This window comes from Stylophora pistillata, chromosome 10, assembly GCF_964205215.1.
Source record: "Stylophora pistillata chromosome 10, jaStyPist1.2, whole genome shotgun sequence".
In the NCBI taxonomy this organism is placed as follows: Eukaryota; Metazoa; Cnidaria; class Anthozoa; order Scleractinia; family Pocilloporidae; genus Stylophora; species Stylophora pistillata.
The window spans coordinates 26198957-26217964 of record NC_142528.1 but is presented as its reverse complement, the minus strand read 5'-3'; the positions used below and the strand labels follow the sequence as shown (position 1 = coordinate 26217964).

General features: G+C 37.8%; 2 protein-coding genes and 1 long non-coding RNA gene across 21 annotated transcripts in view; 2 read left to right on the top strand and 1 right to left on the bottom strand.

Moving 5' to 3' along the window:
• LOC111323016 (uncharacterized) overlaps positions 1 to 18962 on the bottom strand; it is a 29462-nt gene extending 10500 nt beyond the window's left edge. Inside the window, exons 1-10 of one of the 8 annotated variants that reach the window (XM_022926277.2) lie at positions 18617 to 18962; positions 18072 to 18342; positions 17740 to 17887; positions 17387 to 17505; positions 16768 to 16816; positions 15725 to 15753; positions 14945 to 14993; positions 14604 to 14635; positions 13188 to 13416; positions 12113 to 12754 (exon numbers count right to left, since the gene is read on the bottom strand). In XM_022926277.2, coding sequence (XP_022782012.1) covers positions 12707 to 12754; positions 13188 to 13416; positions 14604 to 14635; positions 14945 to 14993; positions 15725 to 15753; positions 16768 to 16794 — 414 coding nt within the window. In that variant the 5' untranslated portion in view covers positions 16795 to 16816; positions 17387 to 17505; positions 17740 to 17887; positions 18072 to 18342; positions 18617 to 18962 and the 3' untranslated portion in view covers positions 12113 to 12706. The other 7 variants (XM_022926274.2, XM_022926281.2, XM_022926282.2 and 4 more) reach the window with 7 other exon arrangements.
• LOC148722415 (uncharacterized) lies at positions 827 to 2649 on the top strand. Its single transcript, XR_015992318.1, has 2 exons — positions 827 to 966; positions 1202 to 2649. It is a non-coding gene; the product is annotated as an uncharacterized LOC148722415 (long non-coding RNA).
• The window catches only part of LOC148722412 (uncharacterized), a 39590-nt gene continuing 23166 nt past the window's right edge, over positions 2585 to 19008 (top strand). For 10 of the 12 annotated variants that reach the window (XM_088735462.1, XM_088735461.1, XM_088735464.1 and 7 more), the window contains exons 1-2: positions 13416 to 13946; positions 14951 to 15019. In XM_088735462.1, the coding sequence (XP_088591588.1) occupies positions 13829 to 13946; positions 14951 to 15019 (187 nt within the window). In that variant the 5' untranslated portion in view covers positions 13416 to 13828. Of the gene's footprint in view, positions 2650 to 10158; positions 10227 to 13415; positions 13947 to 14950; positions 15020 to 19008 lie in introns of those variants that run through there. The other 2 variants (XM_088735469.1, XM_088735470.1) reach the window with 2 other exon arrangements.

The following is a 19008-nucleotide window of genomic DNA, read 5'->3' as shown; positions in this document are numbered from 1 at the left end:
CATTTCCTGAGGAGGTAAAGAATCTACCAAGTTATTGAAGATCAGAACCTCTTTAACCAAAACAGTTTTGTTACAATGAAATATATGAAGTTCATATATTTCATAATAATATTTCATATAGTTCATATACCAAAACAGTTTGTTGAAAACATCAAGCATGAGTAGATGTGCCCAATTTGCAAAGAGGTACGGGATCAATCAGTCCAGACAATGGCATTGTCTTTGCTATGTTCCATGCAAAAGATAGTGGGCCAATTTAAAGACAGCCTTAATGAAATATAAAGAACAAGTAAACACCTTGAAAGAAACAACCTGGGGGTGAGTAACAAAAAATGTATTACACTTTTAATTAGTCTAGATGATGAGACTAGAAATAGCATAATTTTGACTAAATTGTTCTTACATTTTCCCTATTTCTAAGGTGAAAAGAAAGTGGTTTTCCTGTTTGGTGTCTGAATCCCTATGTAAGATATTTGGAACAGCTGGTGCCTCAGGTCTGATCTAGACAATAATTCATGCATACTAATAACTATATGATTGAGCAATCAACTAAAAGAACTTAAATGTAGCCTGTATTGTACATTACTATTTCTGTGAAACAGGTTTTCACCATTAGAATTGTATTTGCAGGCAAGTATTTATGTCATTGGTGCAAGATAAATCCCAAAATGATGCAAGTCTCTTGCCATAAACATGGACATACTGAACTCCCAACCCTTAAAAACATTCAAGAGGATTATGAAAAGTTTGTAGCAGATGGCTCTGTTACAAGTCAACAAAAGTTTTATCACAAAGTGATTCATGAGAAACTGCTGGACATTGAATTGGACAAAGTAAGATAAAAGAATTTATTTACAGGAGTTGCTGAATTTACAAAGTCTGCATTCTAGTGTAAATATCATGCCAGCCTACTTTACACTACTACAGGAGGAGATAGACACACTCCTTAGAAATGCAAAGGAAGAGGTAATTTTTTCTCAATTTGTGTTTTCCAGTATCACTGCTGTACAATCCTCCAATTCCATCACACATGATTCAAACCTATCTTAATTTTTTAGTGAAGGAAGTTATGATTCTGTGTTATAGTTTATTGATTTATAATATTACACTAGCACAAATCAATTTAACAACCCATCAAATTATAGCTACTGAACAGTATGTAAAGTAGTTCATATTTCAATAGTACATCTCAACATTATAGGAAAAGCTTGCAGATGAACAAACGGAATTGGCTGCCTTTGAGAAAGCCAATGGACCACTACCAATTCATTTGGATGAGATTCTTAAGAAAATGAATGTGGAGAGACAAGCTTAACATGGAAAATCATTCATTTGTAACCATGTACACACTTGCTGCAAGGTAACATAACTTCTACCCTTAAATAGCTCATTGATGACAAGACTGATAAGCCAGGTAAGTGAAAGAATAACTGCCTTTCATGGAAAACATGAATACAATAATAGGATCATGTCTCACTATTCCCCCTTTTCTTGTGTTCTTGTTGTAGAGGAAGACATCACAAATTTCTTCAGTTCATTAGGGAAAAATTCCCAGACATGATGATCACACCAAAGCTATATATGCTACGAGAACATGTGTGCCCTTTCCTTCGGCAGTCACATGGGTCTTGGATTCTATTGTGAACAAGGGATTGAAGGAATACACTCCGAATTCAAAACCCCGTCTCAGCATTTTGACGATGTGAAGAAAAAGGACACGAGATTACGTCAAATCCAGAATTAGCAGGGAAAGCTCCCAAACCTAAAGAGAGAAATTTAAAACGAAGAGCGAATGAGTAAAACGCTTCCCTTTACAGTGGCAATGTATTGGTTCGTTGACTAAGAACGTTTACTATATATGTAGATCTAGCGTAATTTATTTGCTAAGTTCTCTATTGGACGAATAAAAATGTGACCGCACTCTTTGGAACCAAAATTAGACTTTCTGCTCGAAATTCAGTACCTCCGAAATTCAAAATGGAGTCGTATAACGGCCGATCTTGACATATTAAAAGCGCCTTGAATGGACTTTAAAACAATTCGGATTAAAACACTTACCTCCGTCAGTTGTTTAGTAAGGTTTCACGTCTTCTCTTGTGACTCTCGCTTTGCTGGAAAAAATTCGAGCCTTTCCCAAATCAAAACCAAAGTTTTCAGTCGATTTCATAGGGTGTGCTTGTTGGGCTCCACTATAGCAACGCGTTTTCGTCGAACACAGGCAAAATTTAACCGATTTTACCCAAATTTTCGACAGCAAGTGCCTCGTCCATGTGCATGCATCCGCCATGCTAAATTTCACTCGCATACATTACAAATACAGCAAGATTTCATTGGCTAAACTAGACCTTAGCCCGAGTGGTTGCCATGGACGCCAGATTTATGCAAATGAATAATTTGGTATTAACCAGAGAAGTAATAATTAACTCGATGTTTCTTGTAGAACGCATGCGCGAACTAAATTTAGCAAAGGAAGATTCACTTCTTTGAATCGGTGAAGGTGATAAAGATATGATGAAAAAGGAATCCTTAAGCGTTTTACACGGTCTGTAAACACAAAGTTACATCCTACGTCGTCATTTTGATCGGTGGGAAAGTTATTTTCGGGAGAAAAGAGCGAAAACGTAGACCAGCGACAGCACTTCTTTCAAGGTAAAAAACATGAATAGACTCGTGTTGAAGTAAATTGAATGAGAATGTAGTTAGTTTGTATGACTGAGTACTTACATCTAAATTTATACTGGTCAGTTCTAAAAGATATTATTATCCAACTGTGCTTCGTAGAGTGCAGATAACGCGAAAAACGAATATAAATATCACGCGATATTTGCACTCCTACAAATATCACGCGATATTTTTACTCCAAAAATATAAGTCGCCCGCACTGAAATAACAACTTGGCGTGTTGGATGGTAAATCTCTTATTAGTCATTTTAGTGTGTCGTATCGCTGAGTATTTTTACTCGTTATTTGTATTTTGACTCGCCCTGCGGCACAACTCAAAGAAATACTCAGCAATGGTTGGGTTTCAGGTGACGTCACAAGCTTTGCCGAAGTTAGTGTCCGCCATGTTGGTGTCCCTCGGGTGTCAAATTTATGAATAATTGGTCGATTTCTATAGTGAAGCCCTCTCTCTTATCGCCGTATTATTTCGCCAACTACATGAACAACCAGACAGAAAAAAGCGATGAAAGTATCCGGCATTCATCTTAAGGTATCCTAGTGCTCTCTGAGTATGCCGAAAGCTTAGAGAGTTGGAAGGAAAGATGTTTGCAAAAGATCTCGGTCATTGGGGTTGACCCTGCAAGCATACCAGCCGAGAAGTTCAGTCCAAAATGCTTGCCTCCTGTGGAAGCGTCGGACTTGCTGAGTTACCTCGTTCTTGAGACCAGCTTCTACACCAAGAAGCAGTTCAAGGCGTTCAAGAGTCTAGAGGCGTTTAATCAAATGGTGTCGGGATTTGTGACCTCAGTTGTAGGCAAAGTAATCGCCGGCAAGTATGTCGTGAGAGCACGAGTTTGGCATTCACAGCATATGAATGATCCTTTAGTGAACATTTGGTTCATTTCCGAAAACGATGGGACTATTTTTTCAGCCCATTGCTTGGGATGCAAAGCTGGACTGGCTGAGTCATGCTCACATATCGCAAGTGTTTTATTTATGTTTGAGGCAACTACTAGAATTCATGGCAAGCTCGCTGGGTGTCACGAAAACTCAGACACCGAAAACTCAGGTCCCTCGAAGTGTTCTCCAAGCTTTCGAAGTGCTCCATAATTCGATAGTGCATAGCATAAAGCATGAACCAATTTTTTTTATAATATAACCGGTGGAACAATGCAACAAATCCGACGCGAAAGACGGACAACAATATCAAGAGTGATTCTTCAGTGAAGCGAATCGTGACGGCGCTGATGCCGAGTCTTCTTTCGCGTTGTTTTTCTCTTTCTGCCTCATTTAAGAACTCTAGCCCAAGGGTCGCAAAATTGTCTTCGTTTTGGGACTGGTGGGCCGAGTCTCTGTTTGTATCCATTATTATCGCGAAATATTTAAGAATTTTAACAGAGCGACAACAAGGATCTGTGCGACGAAGTACAAAAAGGTAAACAAACGTCCCTTTCGGCTCGTCAAAATCACGCCACATTTTAATACTTTGATGTTGGAGCGAGCACATTTGATCCCGTTAACTGTGAATGAAAAGTTCAAAATTAATGGGAAAAATGGAGGTAAATCTAAGCTAAATGAAGTCTTGTGTCACTCTAAAATGTTTTAATACTCAACCATCGGACGATTTTGCGAAACGTGCAACTTGCGGCCTTGCTTTTGCTGCTTCAGTTGGATCAAGACCCAAAAGGTCAAAATACACGCGGGATTACCAGGAGTGATCATGAGTCGAGGTTATCTCTTGAATTTTCGAGGAGTCTGAGTTTTCGGGGTGTGAGTTTTCGTGACATCCCAAGCTTACTTGCACTCAGGTAAAATGCTCATGGATTTTGCCGACATAGGTCAATGAAGTGCCGTATGCGAGGGCTAAAGACATCGATTTCTCATCGGCAAAGAAGTTCAAAGAAAAGCTCGACCAAAAAATCGAGGATCTACAACAGCCGCAAGCCTCGAACCATACAACAACTTCTAGTTCCTCCTGTTCTTCCCCTTGATTTGTGATGATCTTAGGTATAGCGCATTAGATCATATATATAATGAATTTTGCGCTATAGAGATAATAAAATTATTAAATTATTATACGAAAAAATCCTTAGTCTTTATGCTTTCCACTTTTGCTCGAACAGCCAACAATAATGCATAAAGCCATCCCTTCTTTCTCACATGAACTCTTCGTTAGATACGGTTTGTTTACGCTCGAGGGACACCAAGATGGCGGATATTAACTGTTGCTAAGGTATTGGTCACGTGGGTGAAACCCAAGGATACTACACAACAAAACGTCTGATAAGATATATATACTTGAGCCCGAACCCAGGGCGTACTTTCAAGCATACTGAGCAAAATCGTAAGGAGCACCATGGTTGAACGAGAAGGTCGATCGCGACGATCTAGACGCAAATTTATTTGAAATTTTTCATGTTATTATTCGTAGTGATAACGACGATGTACACCCTTTCGTATAAGCACAATTAACCGTATGCCATCCATCTAAATTTTTCAGTATATGTTTCCAAGACTTTGAGCACAGGCTTCATTCTTGTGATGTATTCTTTACAACTTAAACCGAAAATTTTGAGATTCTTCAAAATTTCTCGAAAATTGCCTATTTACAACTTGAAGCCAAAGTCTTATCCATTACTAACACTAGACTATCTTATGGAACAAGATTATTTAGGTTTTTTTCAGCTGAGTTCATATTGTACATTGACCACCGTATAGAGTTTCAAAGCTGACGTTTCGAGCGTTAGCCCTTCGTCTGCGAGGCGAATGACGAAGGGTTACCGCTCGAGACGTCCGCCTAGAAACTCTTTATGGTGGTCAATTTACGTAACAAACTCAGTTGATAAAACCACATTACCTAGTTATATTCCACCACCGACAGAAACTTAACCCCTTTATTTTTTAGTACCGTTTGAACAAATTCGACCTAACCGGTCTTGCAGTGGAAAATCATGTGACTTAAACCTAGTTTAAGTACTATTTTTGGAGATGACAAGTCAAAATCCATACAGCCATGTCTTTGTCTAACTTGCGTCCAAGTGTTTTCTTTTTCAAGGGATAAGCAACAGTGGACGAGGCAAACTGAGGAAAATAACCAAGTAACGTCAATGTGTCGCGCCGCCGGCTTTAGGTGCAGTAGGACTTGGTCGCTAAATAGCAACGTATCTAAAGCCACAGTTTAGGTCCTATACAAACTCCCGAAAATGGTTACACTCGTCGATTGGACAGGTAGTTGTAATTTCCCGCCACGCTAAGAAATCTTAGTGAAGGGAAATTAATTTTGAAATTTTTAGCACGAGCGAGAAGGTAAAAAACTCCTAAGTATTTTGAATACTTTTGCAAACTCATGCACAGAAATAATAACAGAACTACAAAAAAAGGCGCGATTTTTTGAAAGCATCGAAATGGGCAAAGTTTTCCGCTTTGTGTATCTAAGACGTGGGCAGGATTTTTAAGCTTCGCGGGGATGTTTTCTCTTAAGATCGTCCACCACCGAAACACAAACTAGCTTTTGAACACCATAGTATCATCCTTGAACATTCTGAGAGTTGATCGTTCTCGTAAAAAAGACTTCTTAGCTATTATCTGATTTCTGAGAGCAAGTTTGGTCAACTTTGTGACGTCCTCGCACTTTTATTAGCTCTATCAACTATCAATGGCTTTAAACTTAAGTTTGATGGTCGATACACACTAGCATATCATCCTTTCAGCCATATTATATATAGCCTTTATGCCTCTTTGTGTCTTATATGGCGCATTTCATCAGGAGATATCCCGATCGTCCTCGACCATCTTCGGATATTGAAAAGTGTAACTCATGTTCGCCAGTGTAATTACAAAACCTTAGGGACCTACCCTATCTTATTCAAGAAGAAAAACAGTATATCTTGCTTGCTAAGAAGTCATAATCAATGGATTTCAGTTATCATTTTCGATTCTCTAAAGCACAAACGCTTAAAGTTTTTGACTATGACTCAATATGGAATAATTTCGCACCGATGTATACCATGCATGAGAAAGTGGGATACGTCTTTCACAGTCTTCCATGACTGTGGTTAGGCAGGAACAAACATCGTCAAGTTCTGAACATCAAATTCTGAAGTTGTCTATGCGATACGACCAAATACCGTTCTGCCTTCTTCTGTTCTGAACAGCTTCTCAGATATCGTTGTTCTTGTTGTACCTTAGAGAAACTGTCATGGCCTGATATAGAGCATGAACGCTCTGTAGTGGAGTATTTAAACACAATTTAACGGCCTTTGGCTGGCTTTATGTGCTATGAGAGGCAGTATAAATGTTCTACAAATGACGTTCTGTTGTTTAGTACAATTTACTCCGTGGACATCATACACCGCGTTATCGAGTACGTTTGTTGTATGTGAGAAGGTATATGGGCACCAATTTTTACGTCTTGGTACGATATCAAAGAGTTCGTGAGTATACATTTAGAATATCAATTGATCTACGGAATTTCGGCGCCCCGTATCTTTGCGGGTGTTTGGTTCATGCTTTACTACACTTGAATCGGTGGGTGAGACCATTACTTTTGTCTCAGCCTTCCGTTTTCAAGTGCCACCGTATATGAAAGCAAGAAACCGCAACTATTCATATGACCAAATGGTGACAGAATGCTCGTATCGAAGACTGTATTTACATTCCAAGAGTGTCTTAATTAGAATTAAGTAACGAAAAAATTTTATTCGAAGTCACGCGATCATCATGTTCAAAGAGCCAGCAGGGTGCTAAATTACACTATTTGAAAAGTTTTGAAGAATAATCACACTCTCTGCTTAACCTTTTATACAAAAATTTTATACGGCCAAACGATTTCGGCGGCCACCTCTCCCTTTTCCTTGCCTTATCAGGGGGTTTAAATGCAATGAGACTGAAAGCCGAGAGTTGCGCATGCATGCTTGTTATTACAGTCTTCAGTTTCTTTTAGGGACCTCAGTAACCATTTACGTAGATATTACCGATGCCAAATTTACCTTTCGCCGAACTTATCTACTTTCCGCGAATATGCTGACAGCAAGTTTCGTAGGAATGACAATTAAGAGACTCTCTTCGCTTGTCAAGATGGGAGCACTTAAATAAACTTATTTGTTCATTAGGACTTGGTGGGTAGGTGATGCTTTCGAGCGTTAAATTATGCGAATCTTACCACTGACAAGAAAAGAGCCTTTTTTTCAAGAAGCTATGGTTTTTTCTGCTTTTTTTCCTTGTGAGCAAATACTGGGTCAGTACTGAACTTTCGCATACGCAGTTATTGTGTTGTTTCACACAGCACACGCACAATTAGCTACGTCGATCACGATAAGCGCCCTTTGTCGACCTTTCAGAAGTGCTTAACAATTTCAAACCCTGCCGCCATCAGAATATCTGACTTACGATTCGCTATTTTCAAAATTTTACGTCATCATTTAACTGCTGGTGCTATTTAATTACATCCAATCAAATTACATAGGGAAAGTCCCTCTAATGAACATGCCTATGCTTGCCCAAAACAGGAGAAGTTTTTCCTAGTTTTATATGAGATATAATTGTGCAAGTTTCTCGATTCACATGCTCTAAAATAAGAACATTCTCGATTTTGTTTTGTCCTCTAGAACTTGGTCTCTCTCTATCATAGTAAACATTCCGAACAACGAATATTTAGCAGTTTCTAAGCGTATCTTCCCATGCAAGATATTGTGTATTAACGAACGATGAAATTCAGCGATCCGCATAGTTGGAAGGTATTTCGTTTACAAACGGAACGTGTGAAAACTTCGTATGGGAACGTCTACAGTGTTCAAAACAGACAAACTGGAAAATAATTTGATTTGAAGACTTCAGAAGTTTCGCGAGCTATTTTAAGGTATGTAAGTACATATGTGTTTCTATACAGTCATAAAATTTCCTGCTTACTTAGAATCCTTCGAATTCGATGAGTAGCTCGTCAAGCGTGTCGCCGTCTCCAAGTGAGTAGTAATTAAGTTTAGGCCGCAAATTCACTGATTCCTACATAACTCTGGAACTTCCTTTGATTTCTTTAAGCTCCGATCCTGTGGCGCAATAAATGATTGGTACTCATCTGTGCACAATATTAATGTATTCGAGGCTGCTCGAAAGTGCTCATGGATACTTGTGACAATATAATTTATGTTTGTACGATCTGCACCGAGAATATTTAGTCTAAACGTACGTAAGTTAAGTCCAGTCACTTGACTTTCCCACTTAAAGTCACCAAAATGCTTCTAGTTCATCGGAGTGCTGACACATAAGACTGTTGTATGAACGAAATGATAATTCAAAATTCCGTAAAGCCAATTATACAAACTAATACGCACCCAAACGGATGTTAAATTTTCAGTTCTCAGAAATTCTTCTCAGACACGAACAAGCAAAGTTACAGCCAGTTAACGGTAGAAACTGCGATTGTTCGGGCGATCGACTAAATTTCGGTGGCGGGAGTCCGTTCGAGTCTCACATGGCAAAGCTTTTTTGCGCACGTTGCTACGCTCTCTATACGAAATTTAGCACCCGCGCCGAATTCGTGCCGGTCAATTTTATGCATCTGTAAATGAAGAAGAAGAAATATCTGTGACATTCTTCGTTGCGTGTTGACCAGGTGTGAGCAGTTTCATGCAACCTTTTTTCCGAGTAAGGTTTTTTTTCCGTCTGTTTCTGCGCGAAATCCTCATCGTTTAACCAACTGATGCGCATATTTGAAGATGTACACAACTGCAGTTTTTGAGAACGAGCTTGATGAATTCTAATGCTGCGTCTCTGTTCCATTCTTTACCGTATTTATTCACTAAGGACCAACAAAGATTAGCCTTGCTTCGAACTTCTACTTTTGATAAGTTTCTAAACCGTGGCATCGTTATTACCTCATTATTACCTCCTCTACATGTAAGAGGCACGCGCGGCCATGAAATAAAACGATTAAGAGCCGCAAAGGAAAAAGCACGATACGTATGATGAAATTGCGTCCAAGGAATCGTTTAGCATGCATGTTAACTCAAATGATTAAGATCGCAATTCATGAACAAAGAGAGAAATGAGCCTACAGTTTTTGAAGGGGACAGTTAATTTGAATGAGCTTGGAGGTTCAAACAATGGGTTTTGCTTTTAATTTTCGAAAAAGTCCCGTGAGACTTCCAATGAAGGGAAAGCCATTCCTTTTTGCCTTGAGCAGTCTTAATCCCGCATTTAGCTTTTAGGTAATTCTTTTTATGTATTTGCATTTCGTTGTATGTCTCCATTGATTCCTTCAGCAACAAAGGTAGGGGAAATATTTGATAAATCACAAGGCGTTCTGTTTTCGTCTGAGTCATACTGATATGAGAAGGAAGGAAGCGGTAAATGAAAGCTGAGAATGCGCAAGCAAACGTTCCCAATCTTTTGTTCACCAGAAACAATCAATTATTCAATGACTGGCAAGTATTGTTTCGCTGGTGGCCAGATCATGAGGGTCCCAATGCGCATGCACGAAACCTGAGCACGTCGAAGAACCTCGAAGGTGCGCTTGCTGGAAACTGTCGATGAACAACGAGTGTAGTTTATTTTACTCGGTACGAGAGGTAAGAAAACGTTTTCAACTAACTTTCGGTTTTCCTACAGTTTCTTTTCCATAATTTTTACCCTTACAGCGAAAACCACTGGGAAAATCATTGTTTTCGTCACAATGTCGACATCTCAGTGGTTGTTGCAACTGCTCAAGCTTTCGGCTAATCACAGATCCGTCTTCATGCGCTTATGATAGTTTAGAACGGCTGCGGAAAAGGCGGTATGGTCATGTTTGCAAATGGTCGTCACGTTTGAACTAAACCGGTTTGGGCATACATGACCAACTACTTGTCTGGTTACGAAGAAATATGATTTCAACTTTGACACGGCGGTTAGTTGTACGCGACGGTTAACTTGACGGTATTACAAGAAGCTTTAAACACGGATGAAAAATTATTTGAATCATAAAACTTGGAGCCATTTTAGAATATACTGTTAGCTGAAGTGCACAGGTAATTTGGAAAAGTTTGCATAAATCTAGGCTACAAGTCTTAGTAACGTTGCCAATACATCAGTCCATACTTTGCGATCTTTAATCGTGTGCGACCCACTATCCTGAGAGAAACGATTTAAACGTTAATTTGTCATTATAACCAAGGCGAACAACACATCTTTAAAAAAATATTGTGAAGGAATGCATCTTCACTGTAAGGTATGTAGACTAACCTCGAATTTTCAGGGTTGTTGTTTTAAAATCTCTGTCTCTTGTCAGAGATAATTATTGGTCTAGTTTATGTGATATCGCTGTTTAGTATATACTAAAACAGTGGATAGCGTTGAAGGCGCGCTCTGATTGGCTAGTCAAACTCCGAATATCCTTCGCTATTTACCTCCGGGCAACTCGGGAAAAAAATGGCGCCCCGGTTTGCATCCGTGACAAGCGAAGAAATCACTCAAATTAACGACAGTGGTGTATATTATCTCACTGTTTTAGTATATACTAAAACAACTATTCACCTCAGTGTCGATGGTTAGCGGTGGATATTTACCTCGCCGCTTCGCGGCTCGGTAAATATCCTCTACTAACCACCTCCACTTCGGTGAATAGTTATTAATAACAACAATTGAGATATAGTAATAACATCCCTGATTATTTTAGGTTAGCCTTCATACCTTACAGTGAAGATTCTTTCCTTCTCAAATTTTTTAAAAGATGTGTTGCTCAACATTTTACTTTTTTGTCACATAAAACAAATGAATTCCATGTTGCCATGGATCTGTACGAAAATAGATCACAGAAGAGGTCAAACTGTGGAAAGAACATCAGGGATACAGTTGGCTGCACTTCATTTGTACCTTTTTTTGTTCACACCACATTGTGACATCATCTGTGATCTGTTTTGGAACTGATGCATGCAAACATGGAGTTTATTTGCGAAGTAGAGAAACTTTGCATTCAATGTCATTGCATTACATTATTCACTCAACTTTGGCATCTTTTCCTGGCAAATATTAAGGGCAACAACAATGAGTTTCAATCATATTGGTGTAAAATGCTGCTATTTTATCAACCTCATAATGTGTCCTAATAGTTTGTAGCCATGAAATGACAGTGATAGAAAAGTTAATCAGATTCTTGAGGGAATGACAGATTCATCTGTCATTTTTATATTTTGATAAAAAGTTGGCCATGTCATTGTACAGGGCAATATGAAATTTAATTACTGTGACAGGACTTGCTCAAGGCACAAGCACATTTCTACTAATAAATTAAATGAAAATTAACACGAAACTTTTCCAAGATGTATGTTATCCATCAGTGAAGAAACTAAAGATTACACTACCCAAAAGCTTTGCCATTTTGAGGCTTAGCAACCTTTCAATAGGAGCGTGGCCTGTTGGGGCAGTTCCAAGCCCCCTTACATATGTGTAGATGGCTGAATTGATGGTGGAACCTCAATAAATAAAAAAGATTATGTTTATTATTTTTCTTTCCGAAACAAAAGAATGAAAATAAAGGGTTCAGAAATATTCTAGAGTTCATGTGAAGTTTTTTCATTTTACTCAACTCTTGTTTTCTTCCAATGACAAACGCTTGAACACATGGTTGTTTCAGTTTAACTGGTCACTCTTGAATGTGCATATATGTAGGTACCTTTAAGTAGGGGAATCTTATCGTCTGTACTCTACTATCTAAACTGAGCATCTTACAAGTTATTCTTCTATATATAACACAAGGTATATAACACAACAGTCTTTGATGAGGCAGGGTCTTTCATAGTTCTTCACCTCCCTGTTTTAAGTTAAAGAAAAAAACTAGTTTTGGGTACAAAATAGTATTTTATAGCCATACATGTGCCTTGACAAGTACATGTACCTTTTTGCCTCAAAATAGCTTTCAGTCATCCAAGTTGGTATAACTTTTAAATAGTAGAGTAATTTTCCATTGATTGTCAAAACTTAAACTGAGGTGAGTCTTAAAGAACTCTGATTAAAAGAAACAAAAAACTGCTTGAAGCAAAGGAAAATGCAACTATCACAACACTTTCTTCAGTCATGAATTGAGTTTGGTGTTCATCTGATCTTGACAAATCCATTGTATCTGGTGATTTTAATGTTTATATTGTAGGTTCTAATGGTATATGTCAACAGATGGAAAATAATACACTTTTGTATAAGGGCTCTGTTTTACACAGAGACACATGAACCTGAATGTGGTTATTTTTAGAATTTCATATTTTCCATGCAATTTTTCAGTACTGCATTTTAAGGAAAAGTATGACAAAGAATGTCAAAAGGAAACTCTATTCTCAAACTTCAGTTATTTAGAAAAGATGTAAATGTAAACAATTCCTGGAAAATTTACTTACCATATGTTTTGAAAGAAAAAATATGACCCTGGCACATTCAGATGTCACTATGGTAGTCGCTAAATTTAATTCACATGGAGATCAGTTTGTCCTTCATAGATTTATGATTCAATGTACTCAAAATACCAAAATACTGTGTGTTAGCCATTGTTATGTGGTACTTACCATTCTGTCCAATAGATTAACTTGCCAGTCATCGTTTACATGTATTGCTTGCATATTGCCATGGATGGCTTGTATATTGTCATGAATTGGATGCACATTGCCATTAATTGCTTGCATATTGCCTTGAATTGCCTGCATGTTGCCATAGATTTCTAGCATGTTGCCATGATTTGATGGCATGTTGCCATGAATTGCCTGCAGGTTGCCATGGGAATTATATTCCAACATACTGCAGGAGCAAAATATACAAAACGATTATAAGGGCAGTGATTTTGATCTTCCATTTTAAATGTTGGCATTGTGACTTGTGGTGTCATTTTCTTCATTGTATCTACTTTGAGATTCTTTAATTTCTTTTTCTTTTTCTGAACTAGATATATTTTTTAACAACTAAATGCACATTCATACCTATGTTAATTTGATTATGAACAAACAACATGTTTTAATGATGAATAAAAATCAACTCAACCAAATTAGCTGGAAATTGGCTAAATAATTGTTAAATAGAATTTGCCTGAAAAGAAAAACATTTCTTGTCTGATTCAATTCTGGGTATACTCATGAGCAAATAAAATAGAAAAATAGGCCTGAAGACACATGGGGCACTCCCACAAGTATGATATGCATTCTTGTATTTTTTTATGTATAGAAATTGTTGGTTGTTTATAGTAGATGCACAGGTAATTGAAATTTTGATCTATAGAAGCATGTCATTTTTCAGGGAAAATAACCAGGGTTTCAACAGAATTATGAATTCAGGTAACCGCACTTGAATTTATAAAATATAAAAAATTAGTCATTTCCAAATCAACCTTTCCTTTTGAGTTTTCTATCAAATTTTAGCCAGTCACAATTAAAGTCTGAGATATGAAGGGTGTCTTCATTTCTGTAAGTGACCTAATGGGATGGCAATTAAAATACAGTATGTATCTGCACACTGTATTAATAGCCTTGTATTAAGTGCACAATTAGCCAGTCACTCACAAAGATATCTATTTAGCTTTGGATCATATATTTTGAACTGCGGTTAGAGATACATATGATGCACGATCCTCGCAGTAGAGAGCGCTATTTATGCAATAGCGAAAATTAGTATTTGGCTTTGTTAACAAATCACATGTTCATAACTGGTGTAGGATAATCAGTACTGTAGACATTCTCAGAAACCTCAGTTTCTAAAAACAAAATTGGTGCTTCCAAGAAATTACTGTATACCAGTCACAACAAGCCACATAGGCATAGGCATAACTGGTATTGGTTAATCAGTGATGTAAATGTTCGCATTTATCCTCTTTTTTTTGCAAATGAGATATGTTGTTTCCAATTATTAATAATTAGAGTCATAACATGTAATACACAGGGCTCCCTAATCATTCTAACATATTTATGATTATCATAGTAATTCTCATCATTTACCGTGTGTGGGTATTTCGTGTGTCAGCGGTGATCTGTAAAAAGGAAATTACAATTCAGTGCTGCACAAAAGTAATCATATTGTATGGCTATATTAAAAATGATATAATAACCATGTCTGTATGGAAATGTGCTTTGCCCAGAAGTGTCAATATTTGCACTCATTTTCTGCAAGTTTGACAGATTGCAATCTGCATAATTACAGATATGGCTTCTTTAAGTGGCCAAATATTGCATATTTGCAGAGGGAGGGATGAGAGAAGTAATATATGAAATTTTAAGTGGGCCATTTTTTTGTAGAAATACTGCATAATTATTTATCTAGTTACAGTTTTTGTTCTTACCTCTAGGTCCTGAATCTGAAATTGGCACAATATGGATGCCATGTCATCACTATAATGAATTAAGCAAGAAAATAGGTGAGTGTAATCGCTAAATGTAGGGCCTTTTTACAGTCAATTGTTATGTTCTAAATTGTGTGCATGTGGTATGAATTTTCATATAAACTTATTTCATGAGCATGTACATTTTGACCTGACGGTGATTACCAGGCCTCTAGTCATGGCAGTAAATGGTTATGTGCACAGGTAACAATAAAGTGGTGTCCAGGTAATATGGTGCCAATTATAGTCCAATAGTCAACTTGTACTTAAATACATTAAACAAAAAAATCCTCAAAATTGTTTGGAAATTCCCTTCATTTTTAGTGTCCATTTGCTTGATTTAAGTGACTATCTATTCCTGGTTAATTCACAAGGAACATGGATGTAAAAATTGGGATTGGGATGCTGTTTAGAAAAGGTTTCTGCAGCATGTGGGGTCTGCTTAATACAGGTCTCACTGGAATGAATTCTTGTAGGACTAACAGGAAAAAATCAATGTTTGTTTACCTTTAGACAAGTTCACTTGACTACAGTTACACTTTTCTCATTGTATGCTAGTATTTTCTCATAACTTTGTTCAACTTACTTTCTATAGTCATCCTAAGTAATGATTTAAGTCTAACTTTACATCTCAGTATGAAAGAATGATAATTTATTACAATTTGAAAACTATGTGGGGGCACACAATTATGTATTTAAGTATGTGGCGGGCATGCAAGTAGAGAAGAGTAAATAACTTACAAATGAGAGTCCATAAATCCGTTTTGGACCTGAAGGAAAAACAAAAACGTTCATGGAAGTTGCTATGCTCAAGAAAATGAACATGGACTTAACATTCATGTAAGCTGATTAACCCCCAAACAGAGATGAAGTAAATAGAAGCTTGTCTTTGTTGTAAGATATTGTGAACATTGTGAAGTGGTTCATGTTAAAATAGCTTTTCAGTCTATTACTGCTACAAATATGAGAATTTAAATGGTTGCTTCTGCCAGAAGTATCTTTCTACCCATCAACACGCATGTCTTGAAATCAAGGATTGTCTCGCAAGCTTTAACCTCGCACATGGAGCTATCTCAATCATCCTCGACTATCTACGGATTTTTACAGGTTAAATCCAACTATTAGTGTTCCCAAGTGTAATTACAAAACCTGGAGGACCATCCGATCCTATTCATATTCAAGAAGCAAAACAGTAGTCTTAATAAATGGATTTAAATGATCATTTTCGATTCTCAAAAGCACAAACGGCTAAATTTTTTGCCTAGAACTCAGTATGAAATAATTTCGTACCAATGTATATCATGCATGAGAGGGGGGAATACGTCTTTTCACAGCCTTCCTTGACTGTGGTTAGGCATGAATAAGCATCTCCAAGTTCTCTACGCGTTACTGAACATCTCTAAGATGTCTAAACGATACGAACCTATACCTTTCTACCTTCTTCTATTCTGAACAGCTTCTCAGATATTGTTGTTCATTTTTGTTCATAAGTGTTTAAACACAATTTAACAGCATTTGGCTGGCTTGATGTGCTAGGAGAGGCGGCATAACAATTGACATTCTGTGCACATTCTACTTGTAACTCTGTATCATGATACACCGCGTTATCGGATGCGTTTCTTGTATATAGCAGGAAAAGCTTGTGATATAATGGGAATTTTTCGATATGAAACAATGAACTTAAATCATAAAAGACACTTGTATTTAGGATTTACGCGTTGTTTACGTGGGGAACTTATGATTTACTCTATTTTCTCGACATCTGGTACTCATTTGGCACTTACGTGAACAATTCTGTCAGCGTTGGCCATTGAAGTTGCTCCTTTGAAGGTTCTGCAGCATCACACCAAAGAAAAACATGGTTAATAGCTGTAAGAGCCCGCAATTTCGTCAAAATTTGCAAATTTTCGTGGATATTGTCAATCTGATGCGCCAAAAATTCTGCTGTCTTGGAGTGTCTCCTGTAGTTGGAAAAGTTTGGTGGTATTCTCGTTTTCCATACCTTCGCCCTGCTCTGAATTTTCCACCAGCTTGTTAGGAACGATTTGTGGTTACTGAGTTTAAATGACAGGATACGTTTTGCTCTTCAAAGGATTCATTGCTGCATGATTCATGTGTCAATCTAATAAGTATTTCTCTCTGCAGTGATTTTAGGCGACAAAAAGCAAGTCTACGCGATATTGATGTTTTTAAACGTTCGGTTTACGATGCCAAGTGTATACAAACATTTCTCTACATGTTTAGTTGGAACAAGAATAGCGCTAAATGTCGCTAACTCTTCTTGTATTACAAAGACCGTACTTTCTTACTTAAACGTTGGTATTATTTCAGACACGGATCGTAACGTGGTATCTTTCACAAAGCATTGGAGATTTAGTTGTTTAAGATGGGAAATTTTCTTACCTTATTGTGGCTGCGGTTTGAATAAAGCTCGAAGTCAATTTTTTGCGCTAGCGGTTTTTTCGTTTGATGAAACCATGTGTTTGCTTCCTGATCATGCGCCAGGGTCCTGGACGAAGACCCTATAACTAAATGCACCTGATTGGCTGAGTCTTCAAGACTGATTTGTCACATAAGTCTAACTCATAGTCCATGGAGGTTAAAAAACGGCTTTAAATGTGCCCGATTTTTGCGCTGTGAAACTTGCGAATAGGTGGGAAAATTCTGTCTAGACTGCCATTTTATCTTTTTGATCTGTTGGATAAACAGTGTGCATTCAAATAAAAAGGATTCAGTTGTATCCATATTTCTCTTACCATGACTTTTGTGGTCATGTCAGGTTCTGGAGCAAATTGTGCTATGTTATGCTGCACATGTGGACATGTGTAGACAATCACTTGATGTGGTAAACCCGGAAAGTCATTCTTGGCCTTTGTGTTACACGATAGCGCTTAATGGGAAAAGCTGAAAGAAAAAACAAGTGGAAATTAAATTACAAATTGTAAACCAAGTGATCCGGGCTACCAAGTTGTGTTTCGGGCTGGTAAATGTTAGAACTCGCGAGCCCGGTGGCTAGTAAAGCAGGTAACCTGGTGTCGGACCCTGGTTATCTCGACTCGGCATTTTAAATGTGTGTCTTTGAAAGTACCTTATTAGAGGGTTTCCACCTGTGAGGTTGCCTGGATCTAGTTCTACCTCCAGGATGGATCGGCGATCAAACGAAACATTTCGAACGGTGATTGGTTGCTATTTGCTATTTACCAAACCATAGTGAAAAATCCGGGGACGCGCACACGGAAAAGTAGTTCTTTAGATGGCGACATTCACTGCAAGGATGCGTCCATCGTGTCTCTAGTGAGGTCAATGCTTGTAGTTTCCTCGCCCGTTCCACCCTATACTGACTTGGCGGTGCGTAGTTTCTATAAAGCACGTATGACATGACATAGAATTACTTCAGTTAGCGGTAGAAAGTTTGTGGGATTGCGTGTCATTCAGGGAGGAAATTCTGTTCATCTTATTGATCTCTTTACTTTCACTTCTATACAACTCGAAAGTCTTGTTTTAGATGTATAATTCATCGAATGTTCGTTGTGCTTAAAGGAAGATAGACAATTCGCTTGCAGTTCAGTTCACATGTTCAGTGTAGCACTTTGATTGAAAATATATTTTGTGTGATGTTGTCGACAAACCTACCTCTGTCCCTTGTCGCTGTACTCGATCGAATGCGGTTTACAATGCATTCCTCTTATTATCTGCTACATAACCTGTCTTCTCAGCGCTCTACAAGAGAAGGTGATTTCGAGCAAGTTTCTTAGATCTTTTACACGGGGAGTTTTTTTTTTTTTCTGTGCAAATTAGGGAAAAAGCCCTACATGGAAATATATAGAAGGTACAAGTCTGGGCATATTATGTCAAACTGGTCTATTACGACAATCAAGGACCCAATTTAAGATGATTTTTTAAGTATTTCAATGTGGTATTAACATAACATTCGATGATGTTTCTTTTTTCAAAAGGAGAATAAATTGTACGTGAAAGTCTGTGATGTCTTAAATAGGGCAGGCTGACGCGGTCTCGAATGCCTT